Source organism: Vidua chalybeata, chromosome 7, assembly GCF_026979565.1.
Source record: "Vidua chalybeata isolate OUT-0048 chromosome 7, bVidCha1 merged haplotype, whole genome shotgun sequence".
Lineage (NCBI taxonomy): Eukaryota > Metazoa > Chordata > Aves > Passeriformes > Viduidae > Vidua > Vidua chalybeata.
In genome coordinates this window covers 19,728,867-19,750,022 of record NC_071536.1, presented here as the reverse complement: position 1 = coordinate 19,750,022, position 21,156 = coordinate 19,728,867, and the positions used below count along the sequence as shown (strand labels likewise).

Here is a 21,156-nt window from a genome sequence, read left to right as displayed (position 1 = left end):
ATTTTAGCATTTGTATCTTATACAAACAAAACAAAAATAATTATAAAGAAGGAAAAAATAACCCAAACAAGTCTCAGAGTACTTAGTTACTACAGAAACCTATTTAGCAGGAATGCATCAATTTTAAATTCCCAAGCAGTATAGACTTTAAATAAATGTAGGACATAATTTTCCACATTATATCTAAGGGCTAAACATTAGTGCTCTCCCAAGTGTATGAGGATTTAAAAACATACAATAATAATCCCATTAGCTGATGTGGAAATCTTGTTTCAGTGGTAACTGCTTGAAAGAAAGATCTCAGATTTGTTTTGCTTTTTAATAATGCCCTCATACTTTAAATATTTCTTCTGAAGTACAGGAAAGCATGTCTTGAGTCAAGATTTGAATAGCAAATAATTTTTTAAAAAATTAAGCTTTCAGACATTTATGGCTGATCAAAAGCTATCCTGCTGTCATTCTCTCCTGCTTGATCTACTAGGGATTAAGACCTGATAAAGAAGCATTCATTCCCAGGTGTAAATGCAGCTGGATCAGGCCTTTATTAGAGTCAACTAATGAAATCTCCAGTCTGTAGGAAAGAGAAAAGGCACTGTGTATGGCCTTTCATTGTGACTACAGTCTCATGAAAAGGGAGTGAACAGTTTTATAGATCCTCAAAACAATAAGCTACAACATAATTAGGTTCAACAGAGCTCTGTTTCATGTTAATCTGTTGTCAGCACCTCAGAGCTGGGAACACTGAAAAAACCTGAAGTACTAGCAAAGTCCAATTCTGAAAAAAAAAATCCCATTTCATGATTAAATTAATAACCATACAATAAAATTACATCTTTCAATTCTTCTGAGTGATCTGTCCAGAGAAGATAACTTCAGTATACATAAAGCACAACCACCTGTTTTGTGAATTCGTGATGACATAAATAACACGCTACCTAACTTTCATGTAAAACCAGGCATATCAACACTGTCACATAAACACAGTTAAGTGATGTATTCCTCAGGGATATAGGCAAGCTACTTTATGCAAGGAATGTTCAAATCTGATTGTCTGTTAGTGACACCCTGATTTATAATGTATCCTGCAAATGGTCAAAAATTTCACTTGGATAAATGGTGGTACGGAGTGGTACAGGAGTATGTTCACCCAAATACCTTCTATAGACTAATGCATGATGGTGGTTGGTGGTGCAGGTCTGGGGTTGGTGGTGCAGGTCTCTTATCAACTACCTTTAAAACACAACAACCTCCCTTGCAAAAATGCCCTGAAGGAATGTACAAGTTCACTCTGGAATCCCAGGCCCTCTCCCTGAATTTTGCCCTACAAAGCAACATTTTCAGATGAGATTAGCAGTTAAAGCTCTAAATTCACAACATATAACCCACCATTTATCAATTGCAATTACAATGCAAAACAAATACTAAATCTTCTTGTATATTTAGCATATTATGGCTATTCAAAAATATTCATAGTCACTTACCTAAAAAAGGAAGTTACACTATAAAGCCAAATTTGCATCCTCTTGATTAGGATTTTTAATGAAACATGATTATAAACAAGCAATATGAGCAACTTGTATTTTATTTCTAAATAACAACCAGCTAAAAAAAATGTAAGCACTATGTACAACAATAATTTATTTTGCCTATCTTAAGTTCTTATAGTTAAACATACCCTTATAGCGATTAAAATGAGGTGATAAGACTGATAAACTTTTTTCAAAGCAGTACAAACACAGCAGTCTTTGTACAGTACCAGAAATGATAACCAAATGTTAACAGAAAACCTGCAAGCCACAAGTTCTGCTACTCTCTCTAATACTTCTCAGAATTATAATTTAAGACGCTTACACCTATATACAGTAAGCACCATATCCTTGTCCATTTATACAATTTTTCAGCAGACCTGTTACAATTCACTTAATTATGGTGTTAAGCTTTACAATGTTATCTGCTGTGCTTACTTATAACTGAAGGCAAAGAGCTCTGAAACACCTACAAATGTTATGAAGACTAATACATCAATTATCACCGTTTTATATTATCTTTAGAACAAAGAAAATTACCTAACAGATAATTATGTAGATTCATTTAAAAAACCCAATCTTTGAAAATCAGTAATATGAAAGTAAAAGTGATCTGAAGTATTGAGGGCACTTCTCACAATGGTTCTAAAAACTTGTGTTTCATCTGTGAGCAAAAACAATTCTAACTTTGACAAAGGAGAAAGTAATCAGGGGAATAATACATGATTACAAAGTTACTGCTACAAATACCCAGGAGAAAGAACCAGAATGAAAGAAAAATAACCATGTCAGTAATAACCAGATTTGGTATATTCCATGCAATGTGAGCCTGCAGCACCTGAGTTTCAGCAAGAGCAAGGACTGTCAGAAAAAAAAGGGGTATTCGCTTGTTTATTGATATTATTTGAAGCTTCAAGTCACTGAAGAATTAGTAATCAGTCGTTTCATGGAAGGTTTTCCTTTCAATAAATTTTTGTGGGTTTTTTAAATGCTAAGGCAGCTCATTAATCAGTCAGATGTTACAAAAAATGATACTAATGAACTAATTACCACAGAAATTCAGATTTACTCTAACAAATGCTGATAGGAAGGAAAGAACCACTGAGTTTAAAAATGAGCAATAAAGTAATCAGTCTTTGTTTTCATGTTTAAAATTTGCTAATAGAACAGAATTTGGGTGACTTGTGAAAGTTCAAGTTCCAGAAATTATTGAATTTTTGGTGTTGCTCTACTATTACTATAATTCAGTTTCAGTCTTCTGACTGTGATTAAAGCACTACTAAAATACAGGCTAAATAATGCATGGCAGATCTTAGGAATCACATCAGAACATATATACATAAAGAAGAATCTCTTGGCATTAACAAAAATAATTTTGATAGGAAAAATTGGTTTCAACTGCCCAATATTAAGGAAAAACCAAAGAAATAACAAACATATGATATTGGCTTTAATATAAACCAGTCTAATACTGAAATTGCAAAGCAAAGATAAGAAGCATCACTGGAAAAATGTAGACCAAAGCACTATTTCTAAACTTGTTATACTTACTATCTTGGGGCTTCATGCTAAATTGGTCACTGGAATTTATATTGTTCTCTGTGTCTGGGATGCTCTTGTAAGAAACTCTCAGTGGATGTTTCAAATTCAGCATTTGCCCAGGTGAAACGAGAAGGCTTATGTTACTAGCTCTGGGAAAGCTACTTACAGAAATGTTTTGTCAGGTAGTCATTTTCCACTGGAATAGAACAACATAGTAGTGATTTTATCAGAGGGAAGATTCAGCTAATTACTAACTAAACACTTTTAATTTATTAAAAATAAGTGCACCTTCTACCACTATTTACCTTATTTTTCTGCATCAATTGTTGCCTGCATATGAATGAAGTATCCTATGGTAAACCACTGCCAAAGACAAACCCCACTGCCACTAGGGGATGGTACTCAACATTGACACCACTAATGAACGCTACTCCATGTCACATTAAGTCACAGGGAATTCCAGCAGAAGAGAGGTTAATAGCATCACACATTTCACAGCACAGTGCTTTAACCCATAGGGCCACAGTCTTCAACAGGAAGGCAGCCCACTCTGCCCTCTCAACCTCCACTGGGCTTCACTTCATGTAGAAACATTTCGTTTCAGAATTAAAGCTAAAATTCAATCCTTTTGTATTAGAACCAGAATGCTATGTTTGGCTTAGCACCAAAACAGCCTTACTCTTTGCCCCTCTGTGTTACTTTTGACTCCTTGCAGTACCTCCCTGAACAGTTCTAGTATTTTGTATTATTTTCATACATTTTCTACCTGCCCGTTTAACCTTGAAGTCCCTCACACTTTTAACTCTGACTACACATCTTCTGAATTACATTTGTCATCCACAGATTAAGGGCCATGACTGTTCATTCTGACTACACAGAATAGGCCAAAACGTCTCATTTGTTCTTCCTTCCTTGTGCTCACAATGCCTTTGAGAACTGCTAACACTTCCTTAGCAGTTAAGTCTGAATGAAGAATTTAAAGCAATGAGGAATGTATTAAGCCCAGGGTAGATTGTACCACTCTCAAACTGTCCACTCAGAAATCAAACTTACACTGCTGCAATTACTTTACATTTCAGGAATCAACACTCTCAACAGATTTATTTGCATCTAAAAAAGTAATGTTCTTCCAGGCAATATTTTTTCAACGGAGCAATTCCACTTGTAATACATCTTCAGGTTTTCAACAAGTAAATGCCAACAGACTGTGCATTACAAACTTCTTCCACACAAAATTTACAAATTGAAAAATTAGTAACAAACTCTTTTTTTCCCCTTTTTGGCTTCCAAAAAAGGGTACTCTCTTTCCCATTTGGCCCCCAAATAGAGCAGCCCACTCTAGGGGCCTTGCAGGTAAAAGAATCCTGAAGAATCACCTTCCATACACTTCGATGTTAGATTTTTGCCTAGCCTAATTACATGTCAAACAGCCTGAGGTTTTGGAATGCTCAAGGAGTGAAGGCTGAAACTGGAAATTCCACCTCTGTTCCCCCTCACTAATGTAGAAAGAAGCAAAATTCTAAGTTTAGGAAAAACCTTAGCTTATTTTCAAATAACTCCCTATGATACTAAAAGCAGTATTCTGCTAGAAATCATAATAGGAGAATGAACAAATATTTAATAGATACAAAAAATAGAGTCTGATGAAATTATGCTAACTTTCATATATCTCAACATGATATCTAACTTTCAGTCTTTCTACACTCTTTAAACTTCATTACATTTAATACAAACTATTCAGATTTAAAAAAACAATACAGACCATACAAACACTTATAGTATTACACAAAGTAGTAAAATTTTCAAGCCCTTGCAACACAAAACATATTTTGTACCTACGTATCTCTAAATTAGATTAAAGAAATAATTTTTACTGGCAATATCAACAAAAAGACAGTACCAATGTGCATCTGCACCCACTTCACTTGACTGCAAGATCTTTATAGACAGATTGATAGGCAGACAGAAGACTAGTCAAGAGACAATCTGAGGCAGAAAAGCTTAAGTGCCAGATATACAGCAATGCATTGTTAAAAGGGAAGTGTAGGATTTCTTTTACTGAATTATCATCCAATTACATATAACAAGATTATTATTAGTAAAATAGTGTCTACAGACTCAGCAGCTGATCAAGAACTCCTTGTGCCTTGCACTGTACAATCATGTAATAAAAAGAGCCATGCCCTGGATAGTCTGCACATAAAGACAACAGCCTCTTGAACTCCCAAGGGTGTGCCAATGTCAAGAGGCCATATGGGCCTGCTCTTCCTTTCACCAACACAGATTCATATCTTATTTTTAATCTGTTAGCACTCAAAAAAGTCACAATGTATGAGAGGCACACTCTGTTTTGCTGGTATGTTTATTCGGCAGTACAAGAAAAAAGGCATATGTCAGATTATTTGGGGGTGGGAGGCAGGGGGCAGTGGTGGAAATGATAAAGGACTGAACTTGAAGCAGAAGATCTGGTTCTTCACCAGTACTAGCTGGACTTATTTTTGTGTTCAGCAGACAGGTATCAGAAACTATAATAAACAAATTCTACTCTGACAGGTAAGATCCAATACCTACATTTGAAATTTTTACTCACTGATTTTTTTTTAAAAAGCACTTTAAAATTCAAGATCAAAAGTGAAAATATTGTCTTTCATTATGGACTTAGAAATACCAGGTTTCCCTGCAGCATCAGCATATTTTTATGATTTGCCTTTACTTGCCAAGCAGGAAAAAAAGCCCAGCAAAATCTACATTATATTCTATGCTTTGTGTCTGCATGTTCTTGCACATACAGATACTTGTCCACTAAAGCAATTGTTAAACCTAAAGTATCAAATATTTTAATAATGCTCACATGCAAAATCTTTGATAAAAATACTTAAAATCATTGTATTCAATGTTAAACTATTTGTTTTCAGCTAATACAGTTATAAAAGGGCTATAGATTAATTTTTGCTAATGCCCCAACATAAATCCAAGAATTAAAGAAATTCAGGATTTTAATCTACTGAAACTAAGCAGGAAAGCTTTCCTACAAAGAAAAAAGGGTTCAGATCTTCTGCAAACAAGTTCAAATGAATGACACTGTAAATGCTTCCTAGCAACATCAAAGATATTCATAATCCTCATCTCCACTACCTTACTTCAATTTTATTAATTGAAAAAGCAGCAAATGCAAACAGCCTGATAAAAACGGAAAAGGCTTATTAATTGGTTCTTAACAAATCTATTCAATTTTATTTTTTTCAATTTTAAGCCTGAACCAATAAAGAGAACAAGCACTCTTTTTTTTTTTTTTTTTAATATACCACATATGGACCTTCTAGGGGAAAAAAAAAATCAGTTTTATTTTTTTTTAATGCTCTGGTATTCAGAACAAAATAACAATGGTTTCTACATTACCACTTTCAAACCAATTATTCTGGGAAAAGTAAAACAAAATTAAGCTATTCAGTCTTTCAAAGTTATTCACATTGATCCTAAATGTAAAAAATCCAACCTTATATATTTAAAGTTTATTTATCATACATGCTCACAAAAAGTACATATCCATACTATGTATCTTTTCCATCATACGGTACTACAAACAAAATAATAAAAATTTGGTTACTTTATAATCTTGTTTCAACTCATTTTTTTAAAGCAACAAATAAACTTTTACTATCTTTTTAGTAGTCCTATAACAAGGCAGGAATAAGAAATAATCCTTTTAAGTAAGGACTAATTCTAATAGACAGGAGGTGATACTCCTTTCTACTGATAAAGTAAATATTCTTTATATTGAACAGACCAGGTTCCTTCTTACACTTAAGTCACTGACAAATTTCTTGTACTTCAGTGATAACTGAGGCTAAGCCATTTATTTTTCTTGGACACCTTTTTTAATCTAAACTGCATATAAAGTACTTTCCAGGAGGACACTAACAAAAACTATTTGTACTCCTTAGAAATTTTAGTCAATTTATTTTCCATATGGCCGAATTCAAGAGAACCAGTACTTGCAGTGCTGCTGAAAGATTAACCTTCTCAATATAAAAATATGCTTCAGACGTTACATCTGAAGAACGTGTTCTGCCTTCAGCTGGATAACCCCATCCAGTGGTCTTGACATTAGGTGTCTTAATCCACAGAAATCAGTTGTGATTGTGTTAGTTGGGGAAGTGAAGCAAGAACTGTGGATCTCTAGGGAAGCATACACATCCCAGCTCTCCTAAATCTTAATGGCTTATTTTTCATGAATGGCACATTAAGTATGCAAAAATCTGTTCTAATTGACCATATGACATAAAGAGGAAGAAGAACATGCAAACACGGTAGAAATAAAGACAGTCTCAGTTACGCACAGAAGGAAGCATCCCAAGCATTTTCATAAGAATGAACCTTGCTAATGGCCCCAAGGCTGCTGTAGAATAACAATTGGGTAACAGAAGCTGGGGGGGAATATGACTGAAAGAGGAAAACCTTCAAGACTAGCAAGTATTTACAATTACACAGCGTGTGGGGGAAAAAAAAAAAAAAAAAGTGCTTAAACAACTTAGAGAGAACATGTACAGTATATATCACTGAGAAAGTCAGATGCAGTAGCAGATGATAAAACAACCCTCTCAGAAGTTTTTATCGTTTTGAAATCCTGTACAATTTTTAAAAGAAATTTACCAACCCGTGTCCTGTTTTTTCTCAAAATTAGATCCCATGCTGAGATGATGACCTGCATTCAATTCTGTCATGCTCTCCTGAAAGCTGATGAGTCACTGTAGCACTAGGAACTGGCCTCAGTAAGAGCCTTCCTGGCAGCTCGTGGCAGTGAAATTGTTTCATTTCTTTTCTGCATCATTGCCAGAAGGAAAATGGCTATGCAACATATAACATTTTGCCAAACTATAAAGCTTACTATAATTTTATATTACAAGTTATTAAATGAAAAATTAAACCTGCCATGCAAAGAATAGACCACTTTCCCATACAGATAATAAACACGGTAAGCACATAAAATGAAAGCTATTTCTGTCTTCCCACCACAGAACCCATATCCACAACAAAATTCTTTCACATCATACCAGTAGGACTCTAGATTAATAAAAAAAAAATACAATTTAAACTGTGTCCCAGAGCTTCACATGGCTAGTCATTTTACACAAATTTCAAAAACTGCAACAGTTACTCGCTGCAAACTGACCGTGTGGGATCATTGTCAGAAAAGCAGAACTGACGTGTCAGTACAGAATAGATAGACCACGTGCTACAAGCATCTAGTGTGCCTAGACAGACATTCTAATGCTGCTTACTACTACCCATGACATTGGGAACTACATCTATTCCTTTGGATGCATTGACACATCACATTTCTCCCTTATTCAGTAGTGACTCTGTTTCAGTTAGCAGCTAATGGCTGGTCACTCCTTATCAAGCTTCCCCAAAAGGAAATTCCTCATGTCAAGGCAGGCCTGAGTAAATGATAGATCATAGAATCATAGAACAGTTTGGGTTCAAAGGGACCTTAAAGATCATCTAGTTCCACACCTCCTGCCAGGATCACCTGAACTGAAACAACAGTGTTGACTGATGTGCTCACACAAAATGCAGGTTTATCTCAAAGAACCTGAAAATGAACAATAAGAATTAAATAATCCTTTGGCTGTTTTAGTTCTAAGTGTAGCATATTTTCTTTCTAGTTTTTGGTTTAAAAAATAATTTAAGAAATCCTTTTACACAAATAGTAATATTAATGAGTTTGCCACATTAAAAAGACAGTCCTTGAATTCTTCAAAAAAAGATAAATACAAGAAATATCATCTTCTCCTGAAACATTACTCTTCCTGTCAACCTCAGTGGAAGTATTTTATCTATAATTTCCTTAAGTATCCAAATCTAAAATTTATAACTCTCAGATTTATTCACCCATTTTGACTTTTTAAGGATGCTTGATTCTGCTGTGACTTCCCTTCATTAGTGGCTGCTGGGCCACTATATTAAATAATTCTTATTTTAAATAATTCATAAATTACTATTAAGACATAATTAATAAATTCATATTTTAAATAATTATTTAAATTATATTAGCTAGCTACGCTAAGCAGCATTCCAGGCACAGAGGTTAATAGTAGGGAAGAACTTCTATAGCTGGTATAGTTGCATAAGCCCTACACTTGCAACATGCTTGGAAACACAAAAGCATACACGTACTGCACCCTGTCCTTACATCCAGAAGAAAGCACAAAAAACTACAGGAAAGACAAACTCTGTCTCCCAGGTATCTCAGTGGTAACACCCAACATACAAATCACATTGCTCAGAGGACTGCAGGCATTTGCCTATAGGTCTGCAGCCTTTAACTTGTAATCCCCCTCCTTGTAGCAATACTTTGCCATCAGTCTTTCACAATGTCTGCTAGGAGAAAATTGCAAGCACACCTGTTATATTGCTGTCCAGAGAGTCAGTATCTCCACACTGCCTGTTTAAAGACAAGATTTTTCCTTTAACAGAGTGATCATTTGGGGCTCTCCTGTCTTCTACTGTCTTACAGGATTTAAGTCTCTGAGAATTCTTAACTCCTATTAGAAAAAGTTGCATAGCCAAGAATTAAAAAGTTTTGCACCTGTTTCCAGTGAAGCTTTAAAGACCATTCTGTGGCTGACTTCACACAGAAAATTAGTAATTGCAGAGCTAACAAACACAGCTCAAATACTCTTATGGAAGACACCACAGACTTTGTCAGTCATTTCAGACAAACTGGAGTTTGTTTCACATAAAAAGGTTTAAAAAAAGTATTAGATCTTGCAGTAGTAAAAGTAATTTTTATTAACACAGCTAGAAGCCCAACAAGAACTGCAGCAATACTCCATGTGCTTGGATATCATCCTGTTCACTTATTACATTGCAGGTTGAGAACAGCCTTACAACCCTGCTCAAAAGTGAACATGTGAGCAACCCCATTCAAGTCAAGCCATCTGTTTAGTCAAGACAACTTTACAAAAGGGTTTCTAGCAGCATAACACATGTTCATTCTAGCCCTGATAGGACTACTCTTGTTCCCAGCATGGTAAGGTTTTTAGCAGCAGCATTAGACAGTGGTTGCATGGCCAGCCTGACTTGCCATAGGAAAATGGAGTGTGTCTTTCTCACCCTCTTTCCAACACCTCTCCCTATACATGATGCCGAGGTTCCCTTTCTTTTCTAAACTCCAGTAACTACCAGGCCTTTCTTTCTGCATGCTGCTCAAAATCCCTAAGCCGTAATTCCATAGGTCAGGTTTATTTTCCCCACAAGTTTCTAAGTGAAAGCAGTTCAGAAAAGGTCCAATGAGCAGTGGCACAAAGGAAGTACCAAAAACTCAAGGTTGTCAGCAACACGAGCATGGGACGTTGGAGAAGGAAGATGAGTGAGGGCATCCTACTCCCAGGACCAATGAACTGTCACTGCTCATCACTCCTCATGAAACTGTACCCTTAGATGACAAGGTATGACAAGGGCTTGATCAGATCAAAATGGGTATTGAATGATATGAACTTGACATAGTAGATTTCCTACTTTGGGACAAATCCCGGATATGTATATCTGTATTCCAGTTCTGCAGGCCTGATACTTCCTCAAAGTAAACTGAATTTTCTATGGTATATTTATTTGAGTTGATAATGTGCACCATGGTTTCTGAAGATAAAAACCATTACCTAGATTCTAAATACATCAGTGAATGTATCAGCTCCTGGGATATCTTGTGGTCTATGCCATTTTTTTTTTTAAGATATGCCACAGAACACAACTAAAGCCCCAGCCTTCTTGGTCCACAAAAGCATGACCCAGCAATCCCCATTAAAGGGAGTCCCAATTCCCCATTCTCTGACTTGACTCAGCAGGATGTAGTATCATGACCTGGCTGTGCAGGAAAATAATTGGGCAGACATGCTGCTGCTGTAAACAGTGCTCTTTTGCTGAAGATCTGGCTTCTTGATTGTAAAACAAAGGCAACTTATGTTAAAACTATAAAATAGAACAGGTCATAGAAATAGTACCATTTCAGTCAACTTTTATATGTCGTTTCATTAATCCAAAACAAAACTTGTAACAGCGATCCTTTGATCTCTAATCCACTTTAAGCATTGCAAAACAAAGAAAACATTAAAACCCCTGAAACCAACAGTAAAAGCTTAAGGAATACACTAAAGGCTATCCGTTTGACTTAACAGTTCTATGCTTACTCATTAAACTTTTTTTTTCAACTGTTCTGTAAGTGTACTGAGTCAAGGGAGGAAAAGTTGTTAAAAAATTAACATTATCATAACAAAATGGACTTCAAATGGATCTCAGACAATTAAGAGCTATTTAAAGAGATGTTTACTCTTCACTGAATCATATTTTCTGTCTTAGATCAGTACAATTTGGTAATTTCTTTGAAATTAAAGGAATCACACTGGGTTGACTCAGAAGAAACCTTGTTATTCTTTCACCTAGAAACAGCTCAAGGTATTTTTAAGAATAGTGTATTATTATCAAATTATATGAAGAAGCACTTTAGTTTTAAATAATTTTAAAAACAGCTCTTTTATCTGCCACATTCAGTGTAAGCTATTAAAAAGAAACGGACAAATTATGATTGTCGTCACTAATCAGTCAAAGTGAAATAAAAACATCCACTTCTCTTTAAATAGAAGTCAACCTGTAGATCCTTAATTAGAAGGGACCTTTAATGTTTTTTAACAATGACAACTTTTAGAAAGTGTAAGTTCCTTTGAAACATCCAAAGTACTATATGGTTCCAATATGTTTGAAGTAGAGCTCTGAAAGAGAAGATACAACTCCTGCTTTAAAAAGTGATAGTATAGTGTGATTCAAGTTACATATTTGTCTACCTGAAAAGTTATCACAACCACTCAAATCTAAAAATAAGTATTGTAGAAGACTGAATGGATCCAATAACATAGATAAAATAAACTACGTCTACAATGTGCCTGCTTACTGCTCAGTTAAAAAGAAGAGTATTCAGATTTAGAAGAACCTGCAGGTTCAGTGTTAAAGAACAAGAAGTTAAGAGTGCAAGAAGGTGCATGGAGGGGAAAGGTACTGCAGTAATATTACTGTAATATTACTGTAGTAAAATTACTGTACTTAGAACAGTACAAGTGATTTCATGTCAACCCAGGAAGCCCCAAAGAAAAGAATTGAAAGGCTGTAATGAAATTGCAGTCTACCTTTACCCCAAATGAATCTTTGCTATTTCCTGCAAAACACATGGCAAGTAAATCTGGATTAAAGTAGGATTTCGTTGCTCAAATTTCCAATCAGCTCAATTTATGAAAGAAGGTTTTGGGTTGTCTTACAGGGAAATAGAAGCATCGCACACATCACACATTTATCTTACTTGAAATCTCCTTGGATGTTCTGTCTCTGTTTGTCTTCACTCCTGTAGCTTAATTATTTACTGTAATTCTAGCATTTGGCATAGAACCTAAATCTAACCAGGTGTCATCCAATTACTGCTTTCAATATTTAACTGAAATTCTGGGATTTGACCCATTCTTAGCTTTAGCTGATTACTTTGCAAATACCTGATATGCTTTACTGAACAGAATACAGAAAAAGAGTGAATTATTAAGAAAATTCAAGAGATGTCCTAGAAGTGGGCTATTCATTAAAAAGAACAAAGAAAAAAAACCCATAACCCCTGTTAGTGCACAGAAATACCAATTAAAATGTGAGGAGACTATAACTTGTTTCACTGACAGATACTTGCAAATTGTCAGGCCTCAAAAGTAAACCAGTTTAGAAGCCAGGTAGATGGACACTCAGTGCAATTTGTGCTTTTGTTTTTGTGTGAGTACATCTCCAAGATAAACCAAGAAAATTGTACTAGCGCAGGATTATGAACACTGAAATGCACAAAACCCAGCAAATTGTATGTCAGGATTGCATCAGTATATTCATATTTCTTGCCATCCTTTTTCCCTTCCTGTTACTTCCAAATCCTCAGTCCCCAGTCACTCAAGTCTTCAAACTCTAGGTCTTGGCAGAGGTGGGATCTTACAGACAGGCTTCTCTGTCATTTAAAAGTGTGCAGTGCTGCACAAGGAAGTATGAATAGTGACTCTGACCTGTCGCCCGTAGCAATGTCACTGCACATCATCCTACAGACAAATTAAATAGTTTTGAGTGAAAACGATGTCTAAAAAACACTGAATTATTAATTTGGAGATTGAACTATTACAATGCCTTATGGAAAATATGTTTCTCCATGACTTCCAGAAAGAACTGCTGTAACTCTTCTCTACTTGGTCTTACCATACCTATTTCTTAATGGCCTGCCACACTTCATGCAAATGTTCATTGTGATTTCTGATATATCTGATCACACCATATGCATTCATTCTTAGAACAGTCTTCATTCTTAGATTAATAGAGACTTCATAATGGTAAAACATTTTAGTCATATTTGCCTGGGATGTATCAAGCTGATCATTTATCATTGCAGAGGTGCAGGACACAAATCAAATTTGGTGCACTAACATCCATCCATTGTCTCTAGTTTATGGCTGAGTATGAAGCACTTTGATATTCCTCAAAACAAGCATGAGCAATAGTCCCATAATGCTCCTGCTTGACACTACCTTCACTTAACTACTTTTTAGATTCCAGTTATACTTTTTTTCTGACAACAATTACCCCACAGACAACAAGATCAATAGAGTAAAGGTTGGAGAAACAGGCCCTGTACTGCTGGCAATTACAAAATATTTTTATTCTGTTTATGAGCACTATGGTTACTCTCAGTAAAACCAGAATTAGGTAAATTGAGGAAGAGTACTATCATTTGAGCAAGTGCTTAGGTGAAATTCTTCTAGAAACATCCATCTTATATTGGGAACACTCAGAAATTGCCAACAAAAATCTCAAAAAACATCAGTGAAGCACCTTTGGAAATACTGAGGATAAGGCAAGATAAGAGATTTTCACCATTTTCCTTCAAAGGCTTGGGATTGCTTTCATGGTTCTCCAAATTTTCTTTTTAAAATAAGAGTCTGACATGATCTCAGCATTCAAGGAACTGTAACTTATGGTTAACAAATATTCTACTGTCATAATCAAAGTGCAGGCAAAATTGCTATCCAGGTATTTTGCTACTATCAGTCACCCATTACTAAAATTATAGTGTTTGATTTCCACAGTCATTCTACTGTGGAGGCAGGGGGGAGGGGAGAATGGGAGAAAGAGCAGAAGGAACATCATAAAAGTAAAAAAAAAAAATCTGTATGGATACTACTATGGATACTAGCTCAAAGCCTCTCTCTGCTTGTTCTGTCATGTCTTTTATCAGGTATGTTCTGGACAAATCAGAAGCAGTTGTAGAACAAAAAAAAAATCGATCTGTACTGCAAGTTCCATTCTATCAATGTAAAATAATAGTGCATAGGATTAATTCTGCCCAGTGTGACCTCCTTGGCTGGAGTTTTTGCAGGTCTCCAGCACATTAGCTATCTCTTATTTCCCTGTTCATAAGTGGGAGCTGCTAACAGCAGTTGCTGTATAATTACTTAGTTGATTCTGTCTAAGGAGCTTAAACTAAGAGTTGGGCAAAGAAAGCAGATTAACAATTTGAACACACACGTAATACACAGACACACACAGAAGCAGCAGGACTGCAGGTCAATACGCGGGGCGGAGGAAATGCACTTTAGCCACTCTTGCTCCAACAAGACAGGCTTGATTTTCAATGCAAGGCAATTAAACAGCGTGAAGAAGGGGAGGCAGGAAGATCGGCTGCAGTCGCAGGCCGGAGGGAGGACTTGGGCACACGGCTACTCCATCCCTAGCAGCCAGATTAGCACCGGAGGAGCGGCACTCAGCCTGCTCTGCCAGTCACATGCTCCTCGATGTCGCCTAGCAACAGTAAAGCCCAGAGAAAAAGTTCTCCCTCTCTCAACTTCAAATCTGCGTCTGAGACCGACTGAGGGGAGCTTATTGTGCTCCAGACTAAGCATCTGTTTCTTTCTTATAGCCTTCTGTAAATGACTGCATATACCACACGTACGCAAGCATGTCCATGCATAACCCCCTACCCCCCGCCCAACCCGTCTACGTGCAAGTGCTGCAGCCTGTGCACTCCTCACCAAAAACAACTCTAGGTACAATTTTAGTGGTCACCAAACCAGCTCTTGGAATGCAGGTGAACTCTGCTCTGTAAAATCACCCGTATTTCAGTAGCAAGAAAGGCACAAAGATCACAAGGAAAAAATGTAAAAAGTCTGGGGTGGTTTTCTTTTTTTTTTTTTTTTCCTTTTGGCCTTATTCACAGCCAGTAATCAGGAGTCACAGAAAAACCTGCCTGCTTGCATTTCCTTAAAACCATGAGTTTAGATAGTGGAGTTGCAAAGTCTGAGATATCCCTCAGAATTTAGCCACATTTTTGTGTTGCTGTCTTACACAACTAGGAAAAAAAAAAAAAAGTTTGTACAAACCAGAAAAATAATCAAAGGGAGCATCCTATGATAATTTAAAACCAAGACGAAGTGAAGCTAAAGAATCGGTGGTGTTTTCAGTGCTTTTAAGGCGCTACTTACTTTTCCACAACAGAAACCGACTCCATCAAATGACTCCTGGAAAGAGCCAACTGTCTCCCCTAGCTATTAGAAAGAACTCCTTGAATCAGCGCCTGTTAACCCTCTACTTTCAGGCACTTTGGTCTTTTTCTTATAAAAGTCCCCGGAGTAGGGATATGCTCCTTGCGGTGCAATTCCCATTCCGGAGAGGCTGGAGCATAGCACTTACCTTGGCAACTGCCCTGCATCATGCATGCAGTGAATAATATGAGCAGTTTGCAAGCAGTTGCTGCTCTTCCATCCATCCGATGGTGAGGTCCCATCTGGGCTGGGATGCTCCAGCTTCCTCAGAAGCTGGCTCCTGGACTCCGGGGTGCTGATCTGCACAGCAGCAGCACAAGGAGCCTGGTGTCTTTTTCTTATCCTGCTAGTTGCAGAAGAAAGGCGTGTTCGCCTGTTGAGACATCGCGTTTTCTATAAACTCCCACCCTCCAGACATTGCATAAAGCTCTTTATACCCGGCGGCCCCGGAACCAGCATGAGGGAATCAGGCACTGCTCCAGGCCCTGCAGCCACAGGCTGCCTCTGCCCCTCCTTCCACACTTTGCAGGATAGCCAAGATGCTTCCAAGACCCTGCACTTTGCTGACTTCGTATCAGAGTCCATTGGTGCTGTATTTAATGTGCTCATCTATTTTGAGTAGTTCTGGAAATTGCAGGTGGCAAGTGAAGCATGTCACAGGTTTTAGTGTCCCAAAGGCATGTTCCAAATAAGAAAAAGTATTTTTGATAACTCTGAAAAAAAATCTAGCATCTACTCACCAATGCAGATTTAAAGCTTAGAACTTAATAGTGCCCACACAAATACTATGAAAGGAAAACTGTAGGGATGAAACTTACTTTTGCACTTTCTTAGCAGATAAAATCAGTTTGCTAAAGTGCTTTGGCTGTGAATTCTCAAGATATCAGCTGGATACATGCTCCTTTAGTTCTAACTCTCCAACAATGTGTGCAATACACGAAGAAATCTCCTTGTGTTTTACTGCTGCCATTTCAGGAACCATATACCCACTAACAAGGGAAGAGCAGTATGTAAGATCACAGGGAAAAGATAAAGACTAACTTCAGGCTGGAATGCAGCCTTGGTAAAAAGAACAAACATTTTGGAGGCTTTGCTTGCAGGATCAGAAGCATCATATATAAAATGTGTGAAGTTAAATATTTTCTTTTTTTAATACATTAGTCAAAAATAATCTTTCATGTAGGAAATTTACTTATGTCAAGCTGTACTTTCTTCTTATATGTACACATATATACATGAATGTCAACAGTGGCTACTCTGTATACATAACATGGGAGAAGGATAGGTCTATCTGTCTTCCAAGAGGCTCTGTCACCTTTATAAATACCACATATCTTTTGCATTAGCATCATGCCATGCTCATTTTACTGCAATGGCTGTTTGCTGATGCTGCAAAAGAACTTAAGCAATAATTCAAATCTTAAGTCTTATTCTTTTTGCCATGGATTGCAAGTTCAATAAAGGGGTAGAGATGCCTGTATTGTTCCTGCAGAAGTTGCACAGGAACATGTCGCTGCTTATTAGCAGACTGTGATTTCTCTCCAGGTCCTGTAGGACGCTAATCCCTCTAAACCTTTCCGTAAAGGCTTTCTATCTATCAAGATAGTAAAGAGGGGGGGTGGGGAGAGAAGATGTGGAGCATAGGCTTTTGCAAGGTTGTGATTTATGCAGGTTCAGGGCTGTTTGGTGTAGTGGTACGACACAGCACCGGGGTCAAGCCACAAGAAACACTGGGGGCAGATCAGAATATTCAATTAGCTTCCTGGCACCTCTGAATCACAAAGAGAGGATAAGATCTCTCCATCACAAGATCCAGAGCTGCCGGGGGAGGGGGAGACATGCCCTCTTCAAATCTCCCTCCTCCCTCCCACCCTCTCTCCTTTCACTGTAGGGGAATAGTGCCTGAAACATTCCTTTCTGCACGGAAGGTCTTTTCCTATTGTTGTTTTCTTTGTGTTTCAGTGTTGCCAACTTACTGGAATTCTTGTCGTGGTTTCACAGCAAGGCTCAGGCTGACCAAACGGAACCAGCTGCGTTTGTGTATGGGGCCGCTGCTGCTTTAATCTCCCAACAAGGCCGATGGGGAGGGAACGACGGGATCCTCAGAGGGGAGCAAGCAGATCTGTTCTCTACAGATGGATGCCTGCAAAACCAATACAGACTGACCATACTTAATTAGAAGAGGAATTGTTTAAAGTAGTTCACACCCCAGCAACACACAGAGAGGGCAAACAGTGCTTGGGAGCTGCACCCCCAGGCTGGGAGCTATATGTAGTCTTCTGTCACTGTATGCTTGAAGTGACCTGGATGCAAGCCTTAGGAAGCACCTACCTGTTTCACTCCCTCACAGCTGGCAGCCAGAAGGTGTGCTCCTGCCCCATTCACCATCACCATTTCTACACATCTGTATTTCCCATAGGTGAGAGGCTAGAAGGAGTCTCCAACAGGAATGATGGCGATGTTGTTGACAGTGAGCTGAGATGGTGGGTCATGCCATTCTCACCCATTATTCTTTGCACTCACAAGACAAAGTTTTCATTTAGAGACATATAAATTGCCCAGATATTTTACTGCTGAATAATAGCAACAAAGGAATCAGCACAGGACAATGATAGCCTCTGTTTACTTCATCTAAAATTTTCTCCTCTCACTTTACCATGGTACCTCTTCATCCAAGTAAAGGGATTCTGTCCTGCTGGACACCATTAATTGGAACTTCTTTGAGACTAGAGACGTCAAGATCAGAATAAAAACTCCTCAAGGCTTTCGCATAACTACACCCAAAATTGCCCATGTGGGTGCAACACGTCTTTCACTCATCTTTCTGTTGACAGTTCCTGTTGGCAGCTCATGATTTCTTACTGAACTACACCTAGGGATTTTCAGTTGATTATGCATGTTTAAGAAGATGCAGACTACGTTTGTTAGAAGGTTAGAGGGAGAAAACATAGGCAATGCAGTTCATTGAACTCTACTTTTGATTCAAAATACAGTTTGGGATGTCTTTGCTTGCCTGGTTTTTAGTGTAAGCAAGCACTCAGAAAAGCAGTTAAAGGTGTAATTTAGAACTAAGAAAACCACCGCTTACTTATTAAAGATATCTGCTAAGCAAGGAAGTTAAAAATTAAAAGGCTTCATTTTTGACCAAAGTTCAGTCTAAATTAGTGTCCAAACTCATGCAGTTCTTCACAGACAGATAGAAACATCAGGGTTGATGTATGACTAGATAAAGATAGAAAGCTGATGGTTAAGGAAAGTAAAAAAAAAAACAGATATACATTCACTATAGGAAAATGTGGATCAGATCTGTAAATTTGTCTCTTCTGAACTTCTTGGAGCTAGGACAGTTTACAGAGGCTAAGGATCTCCCCAGTGCATTATCCAATAAGGCTGTAATTGCCATTGGCATTTAGTAATCTTCTGGTCAATCTGTCCTCGGATAAACCCAGGTGTTTCCACACAGAAAACATTTTAAGTTACAAGCTATGTTTCCAATTTATGTTTAATCATTAAATCCTATGCCTTTATCATGACAAGCTTTTTTTTTTTTTTTTTTTTTTTTTTTTGTTATTTTTGTGCAATCATGCTAAAGCAAGGCTACATTTTAAACATACTAAAGCTGTGCTCATTTTTTTGGGAGAACACTGGTAATGACAAATCATACAAATCTAAACTAAAGACTGTCTCTCTGCCTGTGTAATAATATAAGTACCAAACAGCAGCAATTAAGTCTTCAGATTTCATTCATCTTTGCTATTCTGCAGTCTAAAGTGTCCCATTTCTTTAACTGAACCTTAGTTTTATAGCAAGCAACAATATGTGTGTGTGTGTGTGTGTGTGTGTGTTTTAGTGTATTAGAGACTTCCTTTCTTAAGAGATTATTAATGGCAGGATGGGCTCTTCATAGATACTATTTTTGAGACATTTCCTTCACCTAAGGCCCACTTCAGTTTGCATCAAAGACATCAGACTTCAGGGAGAGCAGATTAAGCTGTTTTCATGGGGATCCACAGTAGCAATGTGTATTTGGACTTCACCACTTATTTTTTCCAAATACATGTGTTGTGAGCAGATGTGTCCTTAAAAGGTCATGTTTTAGGGAACACGCATCTTGTGCAAAGAACCAGTATTAATTTTCAACTACAACACATGAAAAAACCCAGACAATGGCCCCAAGTTCACCAAGTTTCTCATATAAGCCACATCACATTTCACAGTATCTAAAACAATGGAAATTATTTGCCAGGGAAATATTTTCTTCCAAGGATTTAAAGACAAAAAAAAAAACTCCACCTAATCTCAAACTAAGAAAAAGAGAGCCTTAGTTGATATAATACCCAAACATCTAATGCATATTCGTAACTAAAGCACAGATTTCCAGAAGACTGGATCAAAAGTGGGTCTCCAGACCACATGAATGTGAGAAACATTAAGCTGAGGAGAAGTGAATTAGTCCAGAACAGAAATCAGGGTCAGAATTGCACAATGCAGCTGGCACTGTGGTCAAAAGTTTCCGCAAGGTCTTCTGGTTAGTGACATATTACAACTTCTCTCTTTCAACCTGGCATTATATTACTGCATCCTGGAACAAGAAGCAGGAACATGGGAACTTTTTTGGTAACTGCCACTGAACAAGTGAGACTAGTAGAAAGACAGTCAGTAAGGGACCTTCTAAAACACCCCAGGTATACTTCATCTGCAGAAATAGGCCTGTGTTGGAGTTTAACAGTAACCATATAGAGATGAGAGAGGTTTTTTTATTCACCTGGAAGGCAGAAGAAAGTGGAGAAAGATTAAACAGATTGCAGTTGTCCTTTGGTCAGAACTGTCTGGTCCACCCTGGAAGTCCCTGTTCCCCATCCTGGAAACACAGTCACAAAGTAAGGGCAAGTATGCTCTACCTCAGCTGCATCTCTAAGTACCTAAGATCTTGGTACTTGCCGTACTGCAAACAGATTTCTTTGGAACTTTCTCTGTCTCTAAATAACAAAGGTCCTCATTTTTGCTCCAATTCACTGGCCCTTCAGTGCCATTCTGCCCTGCAAGGAAGCAACAAATGAGATTTGTACTTGAAAAGGAATGGGAGGTAAAGAAGCATTTTTGCAAATTACTTATGATCTAAAAACTTTATAGGGAATTCACAAGGAAAATAGGATAGGCTGGAATAACTCTGAATTTCCTTTACTCTTTTCATTGGTTTACTTTCCTATTAATAACAGATATGAGGTCTGTTCAGGACAAACAACTTTATAAGTGGGACTCATACTAAAAACGGTTAGGTCTCATTCCTCCAAGAGCTAGGATGAAATGCTTGAGAGATCACAAAAGCAGTCAATCAAAAGACCTGAGAACAGATAAAATAATAAGATCTCAGTAATTTTAATTAGAATTCCAGGCCAAACCCAGGGTAATAACAGTAAACACATGAGAACATGGTTTAGCAGTATAGGGATTGCAATTGACAGATTCTCACAGTTTTGATA

General features: G+C 37.4%; 1 protein-coding gene across 1 annotated transcript in view; it reads right to left on the bottom strand.

Annotated features, from left to right (window-relative positions):
• The window catches only part of LRP2 (LDL receptor related protein 2), a 115,082-nt gene extending 99,167 nt beyond the window's left edge, over nt 1–15,915 (bottom strand). Inside the window, exon 1 of the mRNA XM_053947443.1 lies at nt 15,822–15,915. Coding sequence (XP_053803418.1) covers nt 15,822–15,915 — 94 coding nt within the window. The remainder of the gene's footprint in view (nt 1–15,821) is intronic.
• Between the last annotated feature and the right edge of the window lie 5,241 nt (nt 15,916–21,156).